The 22,424-nt window shown below is 36.9% G+C and overlaps 1 protein-coding gene across 3 annotated transcripts; it reads right to left on the bottom strand.

Moving 5' to 3' along the window:
• Positions 1-1,588: 1,588 nt before the first annotated feature.
• LOC129268271 (KRR1 small subunit processome component homolog) lies at positions 1,589-20,713 on the bottom strand. Of its 3 annotated transcripts, none has more exons than XM_064104712.1 (9): positions 20,693-20,713; positions 11,528-11,723; positions 9,545-9,679; positions 9,061-9,186; positions 7,759-7,899; positions 6,046-6,216; positions 4,776-4,853; positions 3,729-3,884; positions 1,589-3,047 (listed from the first exon to the last, which is right to left on the bottom strand). In XM_064104712.1, exons 2-9 carry the CDS (start codon positions 11,705-11,707, stop codon positions 2,973-2,975), a joined length of 1,062 nt encoding a protein of 353 aa, XP_063960782.1. In that variant the 5' UTR covers positions 11,708-11,723; positions 20,693-20,713; the 3' UTR covers positions 1,589-2,972. The 3 variants fall into 3 exon arrangements, with proteins under 3 accessions (XP_063960782.1, XP_063960780.1, XP_063960781.1); XM_064104710.1 differs by lacking the exon at positions 20,693-20,713 and adding an exon at positions 15,545-15,795; XM_064104711.1 differs by lacking the exon at positions 20,693-20,713 and adding an exon at positions 15,520-15,570.
• Between the last annotated feature and the right edge of the window lie 1,711 nt (positions 20,714-22,424).

The following is a 22,424-nucleotide window of genomic DNA, read 5'->3' as shown; positions in this document are numbered from 1 at the left end:
TCCTAGCCATGGCGTGTTTTCCTTCAGCAAGAAATTTATCCACAATGTGCTGCACTCGACCCAGGTGAGATGAATGTGTACCCGGCAGGATTAATTCCTTGCATGCACTGAGTGCCGGTGATGGTAGCTCGAGCTAAAGCCGGGGTAATAATAGCAAGCGCTTTGTATCCTCAGGCAAAAAGCGCTATATAAATCCAGCTATTATCTAGAATGACCCCTTTCCCATTTGAGAAAGAAATGAACATTGTTTACAAAGTCTGAACCCCAACTTTAGTCTGAAAAGTGTGTCCCTGATGTTGAGAGAGAGAGAGGGGGGGGGGGGAGGAGGGAGAGGAGAGGAAGGGAGAATGACAGGAAATTGTGAATTTGCAAGGGAAAATACAAACTTATAAGAAATGAAAACAAATAGAGCTATAAAAATTAGATCTGATTAGGTGTCAGTATTTTGAGAGAATAGAGGGGTATCATTCTAACTTGAAAGAAGAGAATGCAGTGAAATAGGAACTTCTAAAATGAAAGATTGTGTAAGGAAAGATAATAGATACAGCTGAGCAAATCCATTATGTATGTACCTATCTGACGTGATTCTCTGTTTCAAAATTCATGATGAAATGTTACATGTATATAGCTACATGTATCACAGTAGTTTTTTTCCCTCAAATGCAACAGGGATAGAGTCAACAACTTACAGTAAATCTATTGAAATGCCTGTCAAATCAAAATGGACAGCTCAGAGGTCTTTCTTGAAAGTTGGTATATCGGGACAGCAGATCGTGCTAAGATTCGGATCTGACAGAAAATTGCATGTTTATCGTTCGTGCAGTCTAGGACGACACTGCTGGGTTTTTTTCAGAGTTTTGACAAATGCTGCTCTGTCATGAATGGCTTTTCACGATAGATTCTCAATGTTCCAGAATGCATATGCATAGAGTTGCAAAAAGTCCATATTATAATGGCTTGAGCAGTTGTGAGTGGGGGGTTAGATGTACAAAAAAGGTTGAATATTCTATGGAGTTGCTGAGCTATAAAAACAGTGCCGGTATGAGAAATGAGAATTATTGTAGGCAGTGGCGAATCTGGGGGGGGGGGGGGGAGACAGGCAAATAGCCAACATTTTTAATGTAAATATGTTGTTCATACACAAGTGAGCCCCCCCCCCTTTGTGAGTCACAGCAAATATTTTTCCTGGGAATATATTGTTCATACACAAGTGAGAACCGAGGACCCTTTTTCCCCCCTTTTTTTGCTTGTCAAATTTTGCGTGGACAAAACAGCCTTCATTTTTTAGCGAAAACCTTTTGCTTCTTCTTTTTTTGTTGAATTTTCCTAGGGAAAATGTGCCCCCTCCTTTTGGAAAGTCCTCAAATCACGCTGATTGTAGGTTGATGAATAAAAGATAGGATAGAGCAAAAATAACTTGAAAAGAGAATATAAACAAGATTGAAAAAAGAGAGATAATGCATAATGCCTTGAAATCACTTCTATTTACAAAGATATTTGGATCCCACGTCATAGATTGTGTAAAAAAATGAAATACACAAAGAAATAAGTTTACTTTCATATTGACAAAGAGTATAATGAAACAAGAAATTATAGTTGATTTACCTTGTGAATTTATTTCTCTTCTTATCTACCAGCATATGTACATGTATTTATAGAACAGCACCAGTTATAATAGGAATAGTACTGGGAAAATTTATAGCGCCCCCCTCCCCCCCCGAAAAAAAAAAAATTATGGCGCCACAGACATTGATTACGGAGGAAATCAAACAATAGATTTTGCCTTTAGAGAGAAATGTAATACTTTAGCAAGAAAATTCTCTAACAACAAAGTTGTGTTTTGAAACATGATTCTGTATAAAATGATATGATGACTGGGACGGGTGGCTGCACATTTACATGTTTTGGTTACACAAAAACAACGCTGATTGTGGGCCACTACATTCAGATGCATTTTGAATGAAGAGCATGAACGCTCTCCAGCAGAAAAATCATTTCTTTGCATTTCAGGGCTTAAAATTTGCTTGAGCAAACATAGCCGAAATTGAGCTCGGTCAAATTTGTTTGAATATCCAAGGGCATGAGCTTATAATACAGGTTGGCTGCATTTGTGATCTTTCTTTTCATATCTTCAGAAAGCATATCAAAGATATTTTTTTCATGACATGCAGAACTACAAAGCGCTCATATCGAAAATACATGTTTAACAAAATAAATATTGTACAAGCTGTATATCTCATTATTGCAATATTTTCACAAAGTTTTGTGACTAAAACACCCAGAAAAAGTATACTTTCTAGTTTATATGCCCTAAAAATAAGCACAAGTGAATTTGCATTCTTGATGCAAAATAAAAACTATGTATAGTGGCTGATTAATTGGACCAAATTATATTATGTTACACTGAGCAAAGCTTAGTTACCACTTTCTTATCTTACATCCAATTTTGCTGAAAATGTCAAAGTTATGCTTGTTTTGTTTTTTTCTCTATTAATTTAATTCAAGTTCCTGTTCGGCTGGACTTGCCTTTCGTGCATATTTTTTAAAGTTGATTTATTATTTTCTCTTCCGCTTGTCAAGAGGCGAGCGCTGGAACCAGACATCTTGGTAGATTTCACATTTGGTGTTGATGAGATCTGAGAATTCAACCATTCAAGAGTAGACCAACAACCAGTAAAAAGATGGCAAACTGGATTCTCACTGAAAATCATAGCTAACAATGGCTCATAAAACAGCTCATCACAAATCTTCAATGAATTAATCAATATTATTTGAAGGTGATTGAGTCTCTTATTTTCCACCTAGCCATACTTGAGTTAATGGTGTCCAGGTCCACGCATCCTTCTATGCCAAATCCAAACGATGGACTTAACTGACGACATCTCTCCCCCTCTAAAGTTTTTCACTAGAAGACCACAGTCTTATATTCAACATAATATCAGAATTGAAGTCAAAGTCAATTGTTTTGCTGTTCACTTTTTCTTCTTCTTGGTACTCCCTGGAGTTACTAACGTTGTCTTGGCTCCTGGCTGGCGAAATTTCTTGGACTGTTGGGAAGAACAAAAGAATATTGGTCTCATTCATAATTTGCCTATCTAATTCTATACTGATAATGAGAATACAATGTAATTACAAACAATTAAAATTGATATTTCCTCATTTTCCAGTTGGTTCCACTAAGACATTATTGACAAATAAAAAAAAACTTGCATTCATGTGCTTGTTACTCTACAAAGATCAGATTTGAAAATTAGCTGAGGGGAAACACAAGTTGTGAACAGATTCAGGCCACACCACCAAGGATTTTAACAATTCAGGCATGATATTCCCCTCTGAAAAAAAAAACAATTTAAAAATAGCAAAAGGTCGCCAAGTCACCGACGAAGTCCGAGGCGCCCCGGTCGGGGTTACAAGCTCTTGCATAGTAAAGAAATCATAAGTGATTTTTTAAGGTGAGTCTGCATGATAGTTTTATCATTCGACTTAAAAAAGCAGTAAAAAACAGCATGAGAATGTTCTTGGACAAAGTATTTCATGTAAAAAAAAAACAAATAGAAAAAAAAATCTGAAAAAAATTATTAAATAATCAGAATTCCAATTTTAATCGGGAGAATATCACGCCTGCATAATTTTAGCATGGAGTTAGACCATGGCCTAAGCTAAATCTGACTTTAGACTATGGGCCCTAGAGACATGTTAGAATATACAAAGGCATGATATAAAGTTACCTGTGATTGTTTGATCTTTGCTTTGAATGCCTTCACATCAATCTTGTCTTTTGTAGGTGTCGCTGATTTGGTCTCCGATATTGTCTTCTCCTTTGGTGGTATGAAGGGCTTCTCTCGCTTGTCTTTTCGCTTCACTTCGGCCTCGGCTTGCTTTAACTGGAATCAACAAATATAACAACCCTAATGCACTCCACAAGAATTCAATTTTTTTCATAAATATATGATTGCAGCTTGACATCTGGGGGCCGTTTCATAAAGCTGTTCGTAAGATAAGAGCGAATTTAAGAACGACTGGTGAACCTTTCTTAAGCGCTTAACCATCGCCAATGAATATACCATTTACCACAATAAAGGATCACCAGTCGTTCTTAAAGTCACTCTTAACTTACGAACAGCTTTATGAAACACTCACCTGAACTGAAAAAATATTTCACAAAATACACATCCAATGAACAAATAACCAAAATTACAACAAAAAAACTTGAATAAAGAAAAAACCTATTACATAAACAAGTACATACATGTAATCTTCAAATATTATGGTAATGATCATCCAATTCAGGTTTTGAAAAGCTCCATGGGATTTTGATACACCTGTACCACAATAGCAATGACAATTCATTAACGAATCCGAAAATATATGAAGAAATCTATATAAAGTCTGAAGATTAAATGGAAACTAGTAAAAGTGAAATTTTCTTTGGCTTTTCATCAATTAATTTGTTGAATTATATAGAACAAATTTCTATTATAAACTACACGTTTATATGTTTTAACAAAAATTAATCTTTTTCAATGACACTTTTTTCACTTTGATTAGGCAACACCATGCAAGAAATTATAAATGAAATTTATTTCAAAAAGTGTTGTAATTCGGCCCATCTACAACATAAAGGTTAAAGCAATTTTTTCAGCTTGGAAACTATGTAAATGCTGTCTAGAAATTACTGTCACAAAGAAGATATCATACAATGATTTTAATTTACTATTCCCTCCGAGGCTCATCAATACAAGATGACTAATAATGTAAAATGGAATTGATCTTACCCTTTTCTCTTCCCTTATTTTTGCCTTCTTTTGATTCTCTCTCAAGAAATATTCTCCTGTAGCAAGCTCCTTGTCAACCTGAAAGAAAATTAGAAGTTCGAATTTGATGGGCCACATGTACGTATAACACAAAGTAGAAAGGATGATAATCATACCCTCGTACAGCTGCCGACATTGTGCAACCAAAAAGAGGAATCATATTGCAAAAAAATTACCCGGTATGTCGAAAAAAAGATCTGACAAAGAAAATAGATTTCTCAACATGACACTTAAAACCAAGACACCTGCTTCACCTGTAATTAGTGATCTATAACCCTAAATCCGCCGACATTTTTGTTTCAAGTTTCTCGCAACTTTTGGAATAAAAATTGCCTCCCACCGGTATACAGTCCGAAAATAACGCAACATTTTGTAAGTGCATGCAGGCACCAAATTGCTCAAAAATGTGAATTTGTCTACAAATCCAATGCAAATAGTGTTTTGAGCCAAAGTTCATAAATGTGCCATAATTTGTCCTTCTACAAGCAATTAATTTCATCTTGTTTATGGTCAAAATAAAGTCAAAGACAATTTTCATTGAAAAAAACAATACAAAACAAAAAGCCAAAAACAAAGAAATACATAAGAAAATTAGAAAACAATAAAATACACAAGAAAATAAATGGGATGTTGAATTTTTTTTCGGTATATTTGATCAGATTCCTATAAAAAAAGTCTGTGAACCATAAGTTAGCATTTTAGGGGCTTTATATAGTAAATCAGAGCAAATAACTTTGATTTTACGCATAAATTAGTATAATTAATTAGCAATGTTATTTTTCGTAGAATTTGATCTTACAATTTTGTAGATTACGCCATGGATAACGCACGTGCCAATTTTCGTCGTGATCGCGCGATCGATGGCCGAGTCTTCTTAGGCGTCAAAATAACCGAGTCGATTAAGAATGTATTTTGAAATATTGACCCACAAATGTTCTTTGGTCAAGTTATTTGAAAATACACTGTACATTTAAAAATTATCGAAACTTGTGAAAGTTTTATGAAATAGAAACACAAAGAGACATATTTCTCAATAGGATATGATTTTCTAAAAAAAATCATTTGGAAAATAAAATTTTATGAAGAAAAATGCTGTTTTTCCTTGATGGTTGACAGCTCTGTATTAGCTAAACTAAAGCATGTTCAAAGCTTATCCACAGTTGCAAATTTAGGCAGTGAGTTGTGGAAAGAAGCCCCCGAAAATGAATTTTTTTTTTTGCTTGATTAATACCTTTGTTTCTGGCTGCTGTGGAGGGAACGGAGTATACTCTTTCTTCTTTCTGATTTTCTGGGGCTGTTTCCTCTTCTTGAGATTCTTTGTCCTGAACTTTGGAAGGAACCTATCCCAGGATTCATTGCGCAGTTTCTCGTCTTTCATCAGCTCTCGTTTGATCATCAGGACCTGAAGAAGAGTAGGAGACAGACGATGTGAACCAAAATGTACCACTTGTAATCCCTCTTCCTCCTTTTCACCTTCTCCTTCTCCTTCCCCTCCTCCTCTCCCCCTTTCCACCACCTCCCCTTCTTCCGTCTCTTCAACCCTCTCCTTTTTCCCCTCCTCCTCCCCTACTTCATCTCCTCACCCCTTCCTCCCCCTTCTCTCCTCCTTTTCCCCCTCCTCCACCACCTCCTCCTTCCCCTCCTCCTCTCCCCCTTTCCACCACCTACCCTTCTTCCGTCTCTTCAACCCTCTCCTCCTTTTTCCCCTCCTCCTCCCCTACTTCATCTCCTCACCCCTTCCTCCCCCTTCTCTCCTCCTTTTTCCCCCTCCTCCACCACCTCCTTCTCCTCTCCCCCTTTCCACCACCTACCCTTCTTCCGTCTCTTCAACCCTCTCCTCCTTTTTCCCCTCCTCCTCCCCTACTTCATCTCCTCACCCCTTCCTCCCCCTTCTCTCCTCCTTTTTCCCCCTCCTCCACCACCTCCTTCTCCTTCCCCTCCACCTCCCCTTCTTCCGTCTCTTCAACCCTCTCCTCCTTTTTCCCCTCCTCCTCCCCTACTTCATCTCCTCACCCCTTCCTCCCCCTTCTCTCCTCCTTTTTCCCCCTCCTCCACCACCTCCTTCTCCTTACCCTCCTCCTCTCCCCCTTTCCACCACCTACCCTTCTTCCGTCTCTTCAACCCTCTCCTCCTTTTCCCCCTCCTCCCCTACTTCATCTCCTCTCCCTTCCTCCCCCTCCTCCTCTTCTCTTCTCTCTCTTCTCCTCCTCTTCCACCTCCTACAACTACCACTACCACCACAACTTGTACACCGACATACCTTGACGTAATATAAAGGATAAATATCCCCCTTCTCTTTTTTCCCTCCTCCTCCTCCCCTTAGTAGAAGCGCCGTGGTGTAGCGGTTCTGACTCTTGCCTTGTAATCAGAGGATCGTGTGTTCGAATCCCACCATGACCTAGCATCCTTTGGCAAGGCGTCAATCCACAATTTGCCACTCTCCCCCCAGGTGTTAAATGGGTACCCGGTAGGATGCGAAAGCCGATGTAGTATGCCCAGCAATCGAGTCTTGGAACTCTTGTTGGAATGCTCCCCAGGGAGTGGAGAAGGTGCATACATTGTATGCGGGCATGCAAGGATCGGATGACCAGGGTAATATTATATCTGTAAAGCGCTAAGAGACATCGTTCTGATGTGTTAAGCGCTATATGAATTCGGATTATTATTATTATTCCTCCTCACCCTCCTCCTTCTCTCCATCCTCCTCCTCCTCTTCCAACCCCCCTCCTACTACCAATACCACCACCACCACCACAACTATTACACCGAAATACTTTGATGTTATATATAGGATGAATATCCCCCTTCCCCTTCTCCTCCCCTTCCCCTTCCCCCTCCTCCTCCTCTTCCCCCTCCTCCTCCTCTTCCATCCCTTCCAACCCCCTCTTCCTTCCACTACAACTCCCACTTCAATACCACCAATGCCACTAGTCCCCTTTCATACCTTGATGTTATATATAGGATGAACATTGTTGAGTGTATCTGTGACAATCTTGTTGACATCCCTTAGTCCTTTGTGAGGTCCGATTGCCGACACGGTGTTACCTTGAACCACAATGTAACACTGGGTCAGTAACTCAATAGCCTGAAAAAAATATTATAAAATAAATAGGAAATACTGAATAACAGGCCTGGGACAATAATCCTTTTGCCATTTAATTGTTCCCTCATGTAAAAAACAATTGAATAGATTGAACAATCAGGATTCCTGAATTATCAGAAATCCCACCAAAGTTTACATATTAACTATCAGTGGTCACACATTAATGAGCGAGCTGGCTCAGTTGAGTGTCCCAGTACAGCCCGGGGTGGGGGGGGGGGGCCACCTCCATTGACGAGTGGATACCATGCGTGACCATGGGGTTTCGAAAAGCACCCTAAACAAGTATTTTCCTCGTTCTGAAAATGCACCCCTTAACAAGTATTAGCGTGTGAGACCCTACCCTCAACAAGTATTGGAAACAAAACGGTACCCTTAGACAAATTTTCCCTGAATTGACCCCCTAAACAAGTACAACGATATCTTAATTGTTATTTCACGGACATGATCACAGATTTACCTTTACTTTCATTGGGCTGAGTACCACCCCACACACCTTGCTCAAATCTGACCCTACACACATGAGTGTTGGGGCAAAGAGTACATCCTTTATGAAGTATTTTAGTCTTTTTTATACCCTCTCAAATTGGACCCTTTTTCATTATTTTAGTGTTTTTGAAACCCTTATTATGTTACGTACGTAACGTGCCCTATCTTGAAAAAAGAGATCCTTTTTAAATGTTTTTTGGTCACACGTGGTATCCACTCGTCAATGCAAGTGCCCCCCCCCCCATGCAGTACAGTGCATATGACATCTGAATGATGCATGGTCGCTCGCCAGGCCGTCATTGTTATCTTACACTTTGTTGTCGTGAAATATCAGATTATAGCCATGTACTATTTGACCTTAAATACATTTATTTATTTCTGTCTGTTTGTTTGTCTATCTATTGATCTATCTATCTATATATATATATATATATATATATATATATCTACTTATTTCATTCATTCATTTATTTACTCATTCATCCATTCAATCAATCATTGATTCATTTATTTTCATTTTTATTTATTTTATTATCTTAGTTATCTTTCTTTCTTCCTTCCTTCCTTCGTTTCTTTCTTTTTATCATTATTATTGTTTTTTTTGGGGGGGTCAATCAAGGTCAGTCAGAGTTTAGAGCAACCAATCTTTTTTATCACCTTAAGAGTTGAGCCATTCGGTCCAATCAGCCTTTGTCTTCTCTTGACAAATCTCTCTCTGTTCCTCACCATGCGACCAATCTTGATCACTTCAGCAGAAAGACCATCATCTAATATTCTAATTGCCTGGAAATAAAGGAGATGAGATCATAATATTCACTTAAAACCTTCAAGTCCGATGTTCATGAACTTTCAAAGTTATGATGACATTTCAAACACTTAACATCAGTTAAGAAACACGATCAAAGTCCACTGACCCAAAATGACCTTTGATCTCTGTCAAGTGACCTGAAACTAATGTCCAAATTTTGTGAACTAGATCCATATACCTTAAAGTTACGATAATATTTTAAAAACCAACCATGATTAAGATTTCAATCTCGATACCCCAACATGGCTGAAGTTCATTGACCCTAAACGTCTAACCTTGATCATGTCACCAACGGAAATGTGGCGCTTTCAGTGGACCCCAAATAGACTGTACCTGTTCATATGGCACACTCCTCGCTAGTAGCTTGATCATATCCCTGGCCTTGATGATGATGAATGGATCCCACGTCTGTCTCGTTGTTTTGACCGTCATACTGCCCTCTATCAGGTCAAGCATTGCTTTGATCCCCTGCCATACAACAGGAAAAAACACAAATATGTTTACCTTGACTCTATCTTCAGGGGCTGTAACACCCGGGGGCTGTTTTATAAAGCTGTTCGGAAGTTAAGAGCGACTTTAAGAATGACTGGTGAACCTTTTTTACACGCTAAATAATCACCAATGGGCTATTCCACGGTTACCCACGTTACATTTGGAGACACCTTGACTCATACTTGGAGCTGTAACTCCATTATTATTGATAGGAACATCTCTTTATCACAACATAGTACGCAGTCTGACTATCCTTTGTATAAAAACAAAACTTGGGAAATTTCATTATGCTCCTGGCAAATCTTTGAAATGTGTCGGTTACTCATGTTACATGATTTGGACATGCATAAAATGAAAAGTGGACATAAGTGAAAAGTGTCCTCATACAAGGCTTTTATGAAAGTTGATTATATCCATTTCAAAGACGTATATTAGGGAGACAAATTTGTATATAATTAAAAAAAATAAAGAACACATGGTTTTTACTAGGGGTGCAGATAAAGTGGTTACTCACGTTACGGTTCAGATGGGCTATATGTACAAAGACACATTGAGCTCATGTCTACCAACCTATGGAATTGCCCCAATGATCATTTAATGGTGTACCACAAGGATCACCAGTCGTTCTTAAAGTCGCTCTCAACCTCAGAACAGCTTTATGAAACACCCACCAGCATGGTGATTCATCAAAATTTTTGTTAAGTTATGAACGACTTTACGACAATTGGAACATATTAGGTGGCGTGCTAAAGTCAGTAGAAAAAAGGGCCATCAGTCATTAGTAAAGAAATACGTACCTTGTGAACAGTTAATGTGACAAGCCGGTTCCTCATTCTTTTTCTTGATATCACAAAATCAAGTTCTTATTCAGTTACTTTTGAACAAAAACTCTGTAATATTCACCTATTTCTTTTAATCAAGAATGAAATAAATGATTAAACAGCCACTGCACTTTTTCAGATTTGTATGTTTGATGACTATGACTAAGACAAGAATATAATTCACCTATTGACCCTTTCCAACACTTTAGATGGGGTTTAACCCTTAAAGGACTGGGCCATTTCAGATACGTCTTAAATCTCCAACTGACTTTTTACACAAAGTATAAAAATTTTTCGGCTTGACATCGTCTCGTAAAGAGTCATGTAGTGTTGCGATGCTACACGTATCTCGCAAATTTGGTCTCAAAAGTTGCGCAAGACTTTAAAGAACAAGTCCATCCCAGCAAAAAGTCGATTTGAATAAACAGAGAAATATCCAACAAGCACAACACTGAAAATTTCAGTTTTGCTTAATTTCACAAAGAGTAGTATATGCACATCCTGGACGATATGCCAATGAGGGGACTGATGACATCACCCACTCACTATATCTTTTGTATTTTAATATATGAAAGATGAAATATTTTGATTTTCTCCCCATTGTAATGTGAAACAAAGTTTTATTCTTTCCTGAACATGTGGAGTTGCATTGTTTTGACATCTTATGGTTGCGGCAAGTTTGTCATTATATATAGTCAATTCTGTAAAAATTGAAATATTGTATTATTCAAACAATAAGAAACAAAAGAAATAGTGAGGGACATCATCGACTCTCTCATTTGCATATCACTGAGTTGTGCATATAACTATTTTCCAAAAAATAAGCGAAATATTCAGCATTGTGCTTGTTTGATTTTTCTCTATTGATTCAAATCAACATTTTTCTGGGGTGGACTTGACCTTTAAAGCAAAAAAATGTGAGGTTTTGTGGTGCTATCATTGTCCTAGTCCTTATAGGTTTAAATCGAGAATAAAATGAATGAAAACTTGTGCTTGAACTCACATGTTCACTTAGAGTCTTCTGAACCAGTGGCCAGCATTCCTTCAGGTACTTCTCCCGATACTTTGGAAACAGCGTCGCAAACGAGCTCTCGTCGGCCAGCCCATGGGGGTTGTCTTCTTTCGTGAATGTATCTTTCCAGTCAGGAGGGACCTCTAAGACATCATCATCTTTTGTTGCCATGGTAACCGGTCACAGGCTAGAGAGAATGATTCAGATTATAATGAACAATGATAGTAACATCTACTGTACAGGTATGTCAGTACTGACAATAGGAAGCTATTCTGTGGAATGAATTTTGTGTGGACTTAGGAAAGTGAGTCATTGTTTAATGTAGAAATATAGAAAGTACTTGCTTTTGAAACATCTAACTTTCAAACATTGGGGGGTATGTGATTCCAATTCCTTTAGCATCATGTAGAGCATACAGAAAATATCCCAAATCAAGAAAAAAAAGTAGAAAGAAATTGAGTTGCTTCCTTTAGTCAGTAGAAGGCAGACTATCTTTCAAATATGGGTCTATTTATGTAAATAAGTGGAAATGTTCTCCCTAATAATCATATTATTAAAACAATAGATTTCAGCACTTTCTCAAACTTTTTGAGGCAAAAACTAAATAATTAATTCGATTAAAAAAAATACTTGCGTCGGCCGATACATATCATGAATCGTAAAATATCATGAAGTGATTTCATGATATTTATTAGCCGATGCAAGTATTTTACAATCCATGATATTTATCAGCTGACGCAAGTATTTTTTTAAATCGAAGTTGGCACTGCTCATGCCTCTATACGCGTCTGTATCTTTGGCTACAATAACAAAGTCAAAGATGGCAAGATGGCGACAGTAACATCTGTGAGTATAGCTCATCTTCTTACATGATTTTTCTTCTTTTTTATATCATTTTTCGTGTAAAAAGAATTTCATTTTTTTCCTAGTGGGGGGAAATGAGGTTTTAGCACATCAACATAAGTATAGTATTACTATTAGTAAGTTAAAGAGAACGAGTATTTTGGAGCAATATTGTTGTCTCCAAAATACTCGGTATGTGTGGGCATATAGTCCCGTCCCAGGCTCCATGGAGAGTAAGCCTACGTCAGGCTAATCTTGCTTAGTTTAGATCTATATTCTTCTGTTAATTTTTTTCAGATTGTGATCCTGTGTCTGTGATGTAAGAGGTTAAACTAGTGCTGCAAGTCAGGCGCCATGTTCGGGTTCGGTTCGGTTCGGCAAGGTTCGGCAGAAATTTGCCGAACATTGGTTCGGTTCGGGGTTCGGTAATGATAGACTGATAAAGCTATAATTCATTCAGGTATACGTAGCGTACCGATAGACAATTTGTACTTGATTGACTGCATGTGCTCGCGTGTACCTCTGTCACATCAAACCATGTTATCTCAATCTTGTTGACATGAAACTATGAAAGTTATAGCGCTCAACGAATCAACTGTTATCTCGAATTTGATTATCTGATGACAGATTTATTGGGTAACTCACAGTTCTAAAATGGCGACTCTTCCTAGTCGTCCATACCTGGACCACACTTTGGATACTTGCCAAATTAACTACGCTCGCACTCGTACCAGCTAGGCCAGCGCATGCAGTCCCCTTGTAGCGGGACTCTGAGCTCATGAATATTTATATATACAGTCCGGCCAAACGTGATTGGCAATTGCATCACATACGAGGCGGCCAGCGCCAGTGCACTGAACTGTAGGCATAGTAGGGCCAGGGGCGTGTCGAAGAAAGCGTGCTTATGTAATGCGCCTTTCGCTAATTGGCTCGATGGGTGAACTAAACCACCAATCGCATGTCGCTGATTGTCACATCGGTACATACAGCCACGAGCTTTGTCTGCTCGCGAAACTCAGCTCACTGATTGAAGAGCAATTCCCGAGATTTCTATGATTTCATTGGTCAGATTTCATTCGACCATGAACATACAGACCAAGTGGGATGCAAAGTTTTACGACTGCAATGGGACAGGGGGAGTAGAGTGATCATCGCATTGTTTATGGTTAATTTGAGAAGTTGATAAGAAAGGAAAAAAAAAGTAAAGATTGGGGGTCATTTTCCCCCAAGAGATGAATGTTTCCGCATGGCTTTATCTACATTCAACTTGTCAACGAGGGGAAGGGGATCTTGCTATATGCTATACCGTAATCATTCATGAGTGTTTGATTTTTATTTTCATCTGATTGTTAATAATAAAAAAGATAACTTCACCTCATCTCATTTCTATATTATTTGTTTTGCGTCTCTCCTTTCCATCTCTAACAGTCACTCACTTTATTTCCCACTTTCACTGGATCTCTCGTTTTCAAAACTCTTTACTTCTCTCTAAAATCATGAAAACTAGACAGTAGCGAGCCGACACCTCAATAATAATGTCAATCACCTCAATCAGATCTTTATTCTCCGCCGCAACAATACACGAGTTACGATCTTAATCACATCGTATCGTAATTCGTAATATTAATTGTACTTTATCTTTCACTTTCAGTTTATTGAGCTCGTTCATTCAAAATACTTTGAAGATTTTCAAACAAGAATCTTGTTCGCCACCTAAAAACAACAATATTTTAGATAATTAGATTTAACCAATGAACACTCATACAGTTTTGGTTTTCTTTACCATGCTTCGGCGATTCGGCCACAGAGCGAGAGATGATGAAAGCCAGTAAAATGGTTATAGCGCAAGCTCGCGCAACATCATTCATCGGATCTCCTTTCTTAATCAGGGCCGTAAAAACCACAATGTCAGCATGAAAATGAAAACAAAATCTAGTAACCGCAAAATAAGCGCATACTTCCAACATACAATTGCAAAGAAGATTAAATAGAGAATGCACAAATATAATGATTAGAAAGGGTGTAAACTTATAAATTTATTAGCTGAAAGCCGTTTTTTTTTTTTTTTGCCGAACTTCTGAACCAAGTCTTAGTGTTTGGTTCGGTTCTGTTCGGTTCGGAAGTGCCATGTTCGGCGAACTACCGTTCGGTTCGGCTACAGCACTAGGTTAAACATCAATTGAAAGTCATAAATTGGACCTATCGCTGACAGAGTGAAGAAATGAAAACATGAGAAAACATATCTTGGGAGGCAGCGTAGCTCAGTCGGTTAGAGCGCATGTTTCGGATAAGATCGTAGATCTCAACGTGAGGGGTTCGAGTCCCGCTCATCATGCTCATGCCGAAACGCGTCTGACAAAAAATCTGATGCTAGTATAGCGTTGTGTGTTAGCGTGCCTCACCACTGTATTCAGTGCAGGTGTGAATGCAGTTGGAAAACACTCCGTCCATCGGAAAGGACGCAAATGTTGGTCCCGTCACTCCGTGTATAGGAGAGTCACAACCTATGCACGTTAAAACCAATACACTATTCGTCAAAGAGTAGGGTGTTCACCCGGTGTATTGCACCTGCCGGTCCCGGCAAAATTCAGGTCAAGTCAATCTTGACGTTCATATGCCATAATATTCATTGTAATGATTGTGGGCATTAACGGAAAGACAAGACAAGACAATATCTTTCTTTGTAAGTATCGCTTGCTTAAAGTTTTTCACAAAATTTCAGTTTATTTCTTTAGTCGTAGACTTTACTTTTTGAGTTTGAACTCTTCTTTCCCCTTCCCTCGTTTTGCCGTCATTTCTCTTCTTTTCATTAGTCATTACTTTGACTTTGTTTCTTTTTATTATTCACCCTTTTTCTTTGAGCATGAAGATGGTAATACTTGTGAAGTTGTGATGACAATGTACAATAGAACACAAAATCCAGTGACAAATCAGACAATGTCACTCACAATGCCGAAAATAGGGGGCAATTGGGGTAACACAAATATAAGCATGTGGGACCGAGGTCAATATCTCGCTGAAAACACACATCAATTCACGTTATACGCAAAAACAGAACCATTTCACAATAAAATTTCACACCGATTCCATCAACAATCATCATAAATGTGCATTTTATCCAATTAAACCTTCAAAATTACTTTCATTAAGAAGAAAAACCATTACCAGTTGTCAGGTTGTTCAGAAAGTTCAATGCGGGATCATAAATATTTACGCCCTCTCCGATCAGTAGTGCAATATATAAAGGCCAAGTCCACCTCAGAAAAATGTTGATTTGAATCAATAGAGAAAAATCAGACAAGCACAATGCTGAAAATTTCATCAAAATCTGATGTAAAATAAGAAAGTTATGACATTTCAAAGTTTCGCTTTTTTTTTTTTTACAAAATAGTTATATGAACGAGCCAGTTACATCCAAATGAGAGAGTCGATGATGTCACTCACTCACTATTTCTTTTGTTTTTTATTGTTTGTATTACACAATATTTCAATTTTTACGAATTTGATGATTAGGACCTCCTTGCATGAAGCACAAAATGTTAAAATATTTGAATTCCACGTCTTCAGGGAGGAATGAAACTTCATTTCACATGACAATGACGAGAAAATCAAAATATTTCATATTTCATATAATAAAATACAAAAGAAATAGTGAGTGAGTGATGTCATCAGTTCCCTCATTTGCATACCGACCGAGATGTGCAAATAACTGTTTTGTGAAATGAAGGGAAACTTTAAAATGTCATTACTTTATTATTTTACATCCGATTTTGATGAAATTTTCAGTGTTATGCTTGTTGAATTTTTCTCTTTTTATTCAAATCAAGTGTTTGTTGAGTGCATGGGGTGGACTTGTCCTTTAAAAGAACAAAGCAAATCACCCCGGCAAAAGTGTGAAATCATTTACATCAAAAATTCAGAAAAAGAGCAAAATAAAAAGCCTAACATATCTTTATGTTAAAATTCGTTTCGTCATTGATCAGGGCACTCAAGAATCAATTTTCAATAAAAAAGATTCAATTCGATATTATTTTGGTGTTAAAAAAATCACCAAAGGTACTATAGCAGATCACAAAAATATGTCTTTCACCAATTGTTTATTTAGAGAAAAAATTGTTTGACTGCAGAATTAAACCATAAACAGAATATTAACGTAAATAGTGGGATTTACGGGAAAATCGACAAACGTACTAATCCTATATATCGGACTATTATACAACAGAACTAAAATGTCCGATATTTATTTATTCATTTATCTATCTGCTCTATATTTTGGGGTAGGCCCTATCATGCGTGATATATTGATCTAATATTAAGTGCATGGTGTTACTATTTTCTATAAGTAGTTGGAGTAGGCCTATATATAAGCCCTTTATTTCCTTAATCACTAGATCAGATACGGAGCGATGACTGGTGTTGATATTTCAGCAATAATGTAAAAATAAAGGAATGAATCAAATGAAATTCAATAAAAAAAAACATTTTAAAGCATTTTTTAGTCCTTTCTTTAGCTGTTTTTACATTTTTACAATAATACAAGAGTACGAAAGGACCCCTGATATATCAACTACTACTACTACATATGTAGATGGTTAATTCTAAAATGTACTGCCTGGACTTTTTACCGGGTTTACAGTCCAACAAAGTGCATGCTTTTCCGCATTAGACGGTCTAGACTTTTCTTTTCCAAGCAAAAAGATGGTGGAATTAAGCATTTATGTTTTTCATTATTATGGACATGGATTCTCTGTCTTCTTCAGTCCAAAAAAATGTGTAGGCCTGCTATGATCTTTCACCTTCGGTAGAGAGTCAAAGAGCAGAGATTTGAAACTAGTTTACTTTTGTGTTTTGTGTGACTAAATAATTATATTTAACAAAATCTCTCAACCAAAATGACGTGTAATACAAAGCACTGTCACAGATTGAGCAATAAGGTTTTCTTAGCGTGTGAAAAAGTTCGCTTTACATTTGCACAAGGACCTGGGGCCCGTTTCATAGAGAGTTACAACTGTTTTAACTTTGATATTATGGAAACTACCATGGTAACCTTGATTTTGATTGGCTGCTGAGCCCTGTTGCCATGGTAGTTGCCATAATGGCAAAGTTACAACAGTTGTAACTCTTTATGAAACGGGACCCTGATGTTTCTCATTGGACTTTCTGAATGATCATGCCGCGCCAACAGTGCAGAAAAAAATGAATTCGTGCAGACTGAAGATATTTGCTACTGCAGCCTGTATGGGAGATTAATCATGTATTACGAAACAAAATTGAGATGGTGTATCCCGGCCGTCGCTTTACATTTATTATATTTCACTTTCTTTTGAAATAGATAAATATTTCGGGTGCAACTTTTCAGGTTTCATCAATATCTTACAAACACAGAAGGCAAATGGGATCTTGCAGCTCAGATTCAAAGTCAAGTCATAAAGTTAACAAATATCCCAAACATTCTAGTATTTTTTGTTCATCTTTTGGCCCCAGGATTTTGTCCCATAATAATAGGCCCTATAACCACGTTCAGCTTCCTTATATTCTGTTTTCATTATTTTTTTTCTGCTCATTACGTTAAGCCATCCTTGAACTCCATTAGATGCGGCTGGTATAATCATGTTTGTCCAAAAATGATAACAATGCACATTCGGTAGTGTCGTCACAAATCACCCTCGGTGGGCCCCTATGTGATTTTACTTCAATAACTGCAAACAATTCACATCAAATATACTGTTTCAAAAGCAACTACGTGAGTGATTTAGACTACACATAATAACATGACGATCGAAAAATGATCTGGGGTATGAAAGGGAACTACAATAGCAAATAAGTTGGAAAAATTCATTCTGAAGGTACATGTTTATTGTGTCTCACAATGATTCAATGATGTGTGACTTGGCCTCAAGTGGCTTGACGCTTGATAAATAATGCTCCAAATAGTGATTATTTATTTTTTATATGCGAGGTCAGAACAAAGTAGAGAAGCTGCTGCTGCAGTAGCAACAGGCATAGTTATGCATACCTTTCCCGTCTGTGACATTCTGAGTGGATGACTGCGAAAGGTTGAATAAGTAAAGTTAAGATATAATTTGATGAATATTCTGAATGTTTAGAAATGTATTTTCAACCCCAACCCATTTTGTATAAGTAAATGTTTATTATTTCAAGCTAAATCTTGTACTTCAACGTAGTGTTTGACTGTACACTTCAAAGCCGATACAAATAAATTCCATGTAGTAGCCGAGAATACATTTTACTTCCAAAATTTTGATCGATGCACGGCACATTTTATATGAATGTTTTCTTAACATTATCACAAGCAGAACTGTCATATAGTAACTATATTTTATCCACATTTTTTAAAGCGTAAACTAGTAAAAAATAATGACGTAACTAAGGTTTGGGCAATCGTTGGACAGTGTGTTTTTGTATGCGTTTTGTACATGTATTATATGCAGCCTTTACCCCCTCCCAAATAAAAATGCAAAGTAATTAAAGCAAAGAAATAACACTGATTTAGAGACATTCTTGTTCGACATCACATTTTGTAAGCATTCAATGCATATAGGGTCTAATAAATGTATCTCCAATGACAAAAGTAAGGTTCATTTAATTTCATTTGAACCTACCTGGCAGTCCAGTGAATCTATTATCTGTACTGTGTTGTATATTGGACTAATAACGCCGTACATTTCATTGCATGAATAATGATAATGATAATAACTATAACATTTTATTACATTTGCATTATACTTGCATGAAAACGTTTTATATTTTCACCATGTTAAAAAAACATTTTCGTATTAATAGTATCACGATTCGAATATAATTTGATTTTTGCTGACTTTTTGAAATTTAGATATTTAATGAATAAATCAATATTAAGCAACAGGAATTGAGGTCGAATGTAACAGAAACAATACAATTATGATCAATGATGATAAAGATAATGATAATCGAACACTGAAAGGAAAATATTATAAATATATAAGCCCATGATTTAATAAGTTGGCAAACAGCCACAATGAACCGCAGACTTTGAGAGGGTCCGAGAAGTGGCGCACGGGGAAAAGTTCAAGAAAGCTGCGAGTGAGCGAGCAATAGTTTTGACATTTTTAACATAAAATTCCTTTTCTCATTTTTTTCTTGGTGGTATTATTATTATTATCTTTATTTATTTATTTATTTATTTATTATTATTATTATTTTTTTTTTTTTGGGGGGGGGGGGGGTTCTAGCCCCAAAGCCCCCCACCTCTGTGCGCCATGTGCATCAAGTAATAATTGATATGAAATATACACAAGGTCAAGGACAATGCGCTCGATGGACCATGTTATCATAGCATGCACATTTTGTACAGTCAAATGAGAGTTCATTATGTTTATTCGTATTCCTATGATATCACAGTCAAAAAGTGTATTCATGCAAATTATAAAACACATATAGGCCTACATCATCACAACACAGTCGTATTAATTCTCACACACTCACAGACACCATGGATCCTACTAGATCCATGGTGACACATAAAAGAAAATACTTGCATTTTCTTATTCAGTATAGAAATGAAACACAGTAAAATGAAATTGGACATATTTTGAACAAAATGTATAAACATAATATCTTAATATTTCAAGGAGTAAGAAATGCATGAAACAAGCACAGTATGTTTCTGATTCTCATTATGGTAACTCCGAAGGAACTCGACAGGACAGCTTTTTGCTGGTATAATGCCAGCTGAGCTGGTACATAACCAATATTAATTACCAGTGAATATAAATGTTATTACATTAAAAACATTTATAATCACTTGACTTTCGTAAAATGTTGTCTGATATGCGTTCTGAAATCCGGTTGCTTACCTTAATAATGTTTTAAAACGGCTTTGGTGAGTTGTAATAATGACTTCCTCTTCTTTTTTCTTCTTATTTATGAGGTGTTGTAAACATTTTGATGGGGGTAAAGCGATTAAATGTGTGTTTATATGATGAGGGAAACAATGATGTATGTTATAGGCCGTTTATGATGCTTTCCGGTATAAGATAAAAATGAAAACTTTGATTATCGTTTAACAGCTAGAGTAACGAGTAAATAGAGTAAATTTTGATACATATGGTGGTGTTTTTTTTTTGTAAAAGGCATTTAGGGTCATACAGTTTCCCCTGAATCTTTGACATTAATTATTGAAATCATTTAAAAATGAAAAAAATAATGATCTCCCCACAAAATAAACAAACAAACAAACACAAAACAAAAAATAAACACAAACTACAAACAAAAGGAAACAAAAACACAAAATAGAGGCAACGTTCAGCTTACTTTATCACCTGTTTAGTTCTCGATTTTTTAAGAGAGAACCATAACAATCCGTCGAGTTGATTATGTTTGTAACCAAACAATAATTTAGCGACATTTTCTATGTTATTGACGCGCTACCATGGGCCAAAGGCATGGTCGATCACGCGAAACACGCGTGATACATCATAATAAACATTGATTGGGAAGAGTTGTTTGGGACATCTTTTTGAGGCTATAAGGCAAGACTGAACATCATGGTTCAGTTCGCAATGAAGAGCATAATACCCCCACAATCATAGTCCCTCAAAAGAAAGGCAATAGACAAAAACGATCCCCAACGATCCTCTTGAACATAGATACCCACAAGCATGCATATCATGACAAGGGCGATTCCGATCCCACGTTATCGCTTGCACTGCAGGTGACTATGATAAGATAAGATGATAATAATACTTAATTTTTACATAGCTCAAATTAAGAAGAAGAAAAAGACAAATAAGAAAAGGAAAGAAAGAAGAACAAAAAGACAGAAAGAACAAAAAGGAAAAGAAGAAAAGGAAAGAAAGAAGAAGAAGAAGAAGAAGAAGAAGAAAAAGAAGAAAAAGACAGAAAGAACAAAAAGGAAAAGAAGAAAAGGAAAGAAAGAAGAAAAGAAGAAAGAGAAAGAAAAAAGAAGGAAGAAGAAGAATAAGAAGAAAAAGAAAAAGAAGAAGAAAGGAAGAATGAGAAGAAGAAGAACGAAAGAAAGAAGAAGAAGAAAAAGAAAAAGGAGAAGAAGAAGAAAAAGAAGGAGAAGAAAAAAAAGAAAAAGAAGAAAAGGAAAGAAAGAGGAAGAAAAAGAAGAAGAAAAAGAAGAACAAGAAGAAAGGGGAATAAGAAGATGATGAAGAAGAAGAAGAAAAGGAAGAAGGAGACGAGAAAGAAAGAAAGAAGGAAGGAAAGAAAGAAAGAAAAGAAAGAAAGAAGAAGAAGACGAAGAAGACAGAAAGAAAGATGGACAGATAGATAGATAGATGATAGAAAGATAGATAGAAAAAGGGTCTTTTAATTCGTGGCATGCAACTTTAGATGAATATTTTTGTCGAGGGGACTGTCAAATCCGGTACAAGGTCCGGAACAAGGTCCGGAATGTATATGAAAAGAAAAGGCGGATGACGTCATGAAGTTAATCTTTATTAATTGGATTTTTGTTTGCTTTATCCTTTTTACTTATATGTCTTTTGCACATTATCAGTTGTTTCTCTTTCCCCCCACTCTTATGCACCAGTTTATTATGCCTTTCTTTGTAACCTGTTTGACCCACCTCTCACTAATTCTCTTGTTATTCATCTCTTCCTCCACCCCCATCACTGTTTTGTTCCAGATCCTGTTTGATGTTGCCTGCCCAATTGTCTTGATCCCTCACAGCTTTATTAGGGTCTTTTACTGGCCTTACTTACACTGACTTCCCTTTGTGTCTGCCTACTCCGATCCTTTGCTTTCATCCCCTTCTCTAACCTGATTGGTCGTCACAACTCTCTAGTGCCCTTTTTATAGACCTACATTGAAATAATGTATTTTCAGCACCTAAATCTTCTTTTGTTGGGTCAGAGACTAGAATAAAAAGAAGATAATCCTGAAATCGATCAAACCTCAAGATATTTTAACATCAGAATGGATGAATAAAGGTCGAGAGTGAAGAAGAGAAGCTGCACACCACGTGAAAAAAACTCTAACCAAAAAATGGGGGAAACCCCAACTCCGAAACACAAGC

This window comes from Lytechinus pictus, chromosome 9 (genome assembly GCF_037042905.1).
Source record: "Lytechinus pictus isolate F3 Inbred chromosome 9, Lp3.0, whole genome shotgun sequence".
Classification (NCBI taxonomy): domain Eukaryota; kingdom Metazoa; phylum Echinodermata; class Echinoidea; order Temnopleuroida; family Toxopneustidae; genus Lytechinus; species Lytechinus pictus.
The sequence above is the reverse complement of the archived record's forward strand: the minus strand, read 5'-3'. Positions and strand labels throughout refer to the sequence as shown.

Coding starts and splice junctions, on each gene's coding strand:
- LOC129268271 (XM_064104712.1), bottom strand. CDS start 11,707: ATGGCAACAAAAGATGATGATGTCTTAGAGGTCCCTCCTGACTGGAAA. Junction 6,217..7,758: donor ATCCTATATATAACATCAAG/GTATGAAAGGGG, acceptor ACTCTTCTTCAG/GTCCTGATGATCAAACGAGA. Junction 4,854..6,045: donor CACAGCAGCCAGAAACAAAG/GTATTAATCAAG, acceptor ATTTTCTTTCAG/GTTGACAAGGAGCTTGCTAC.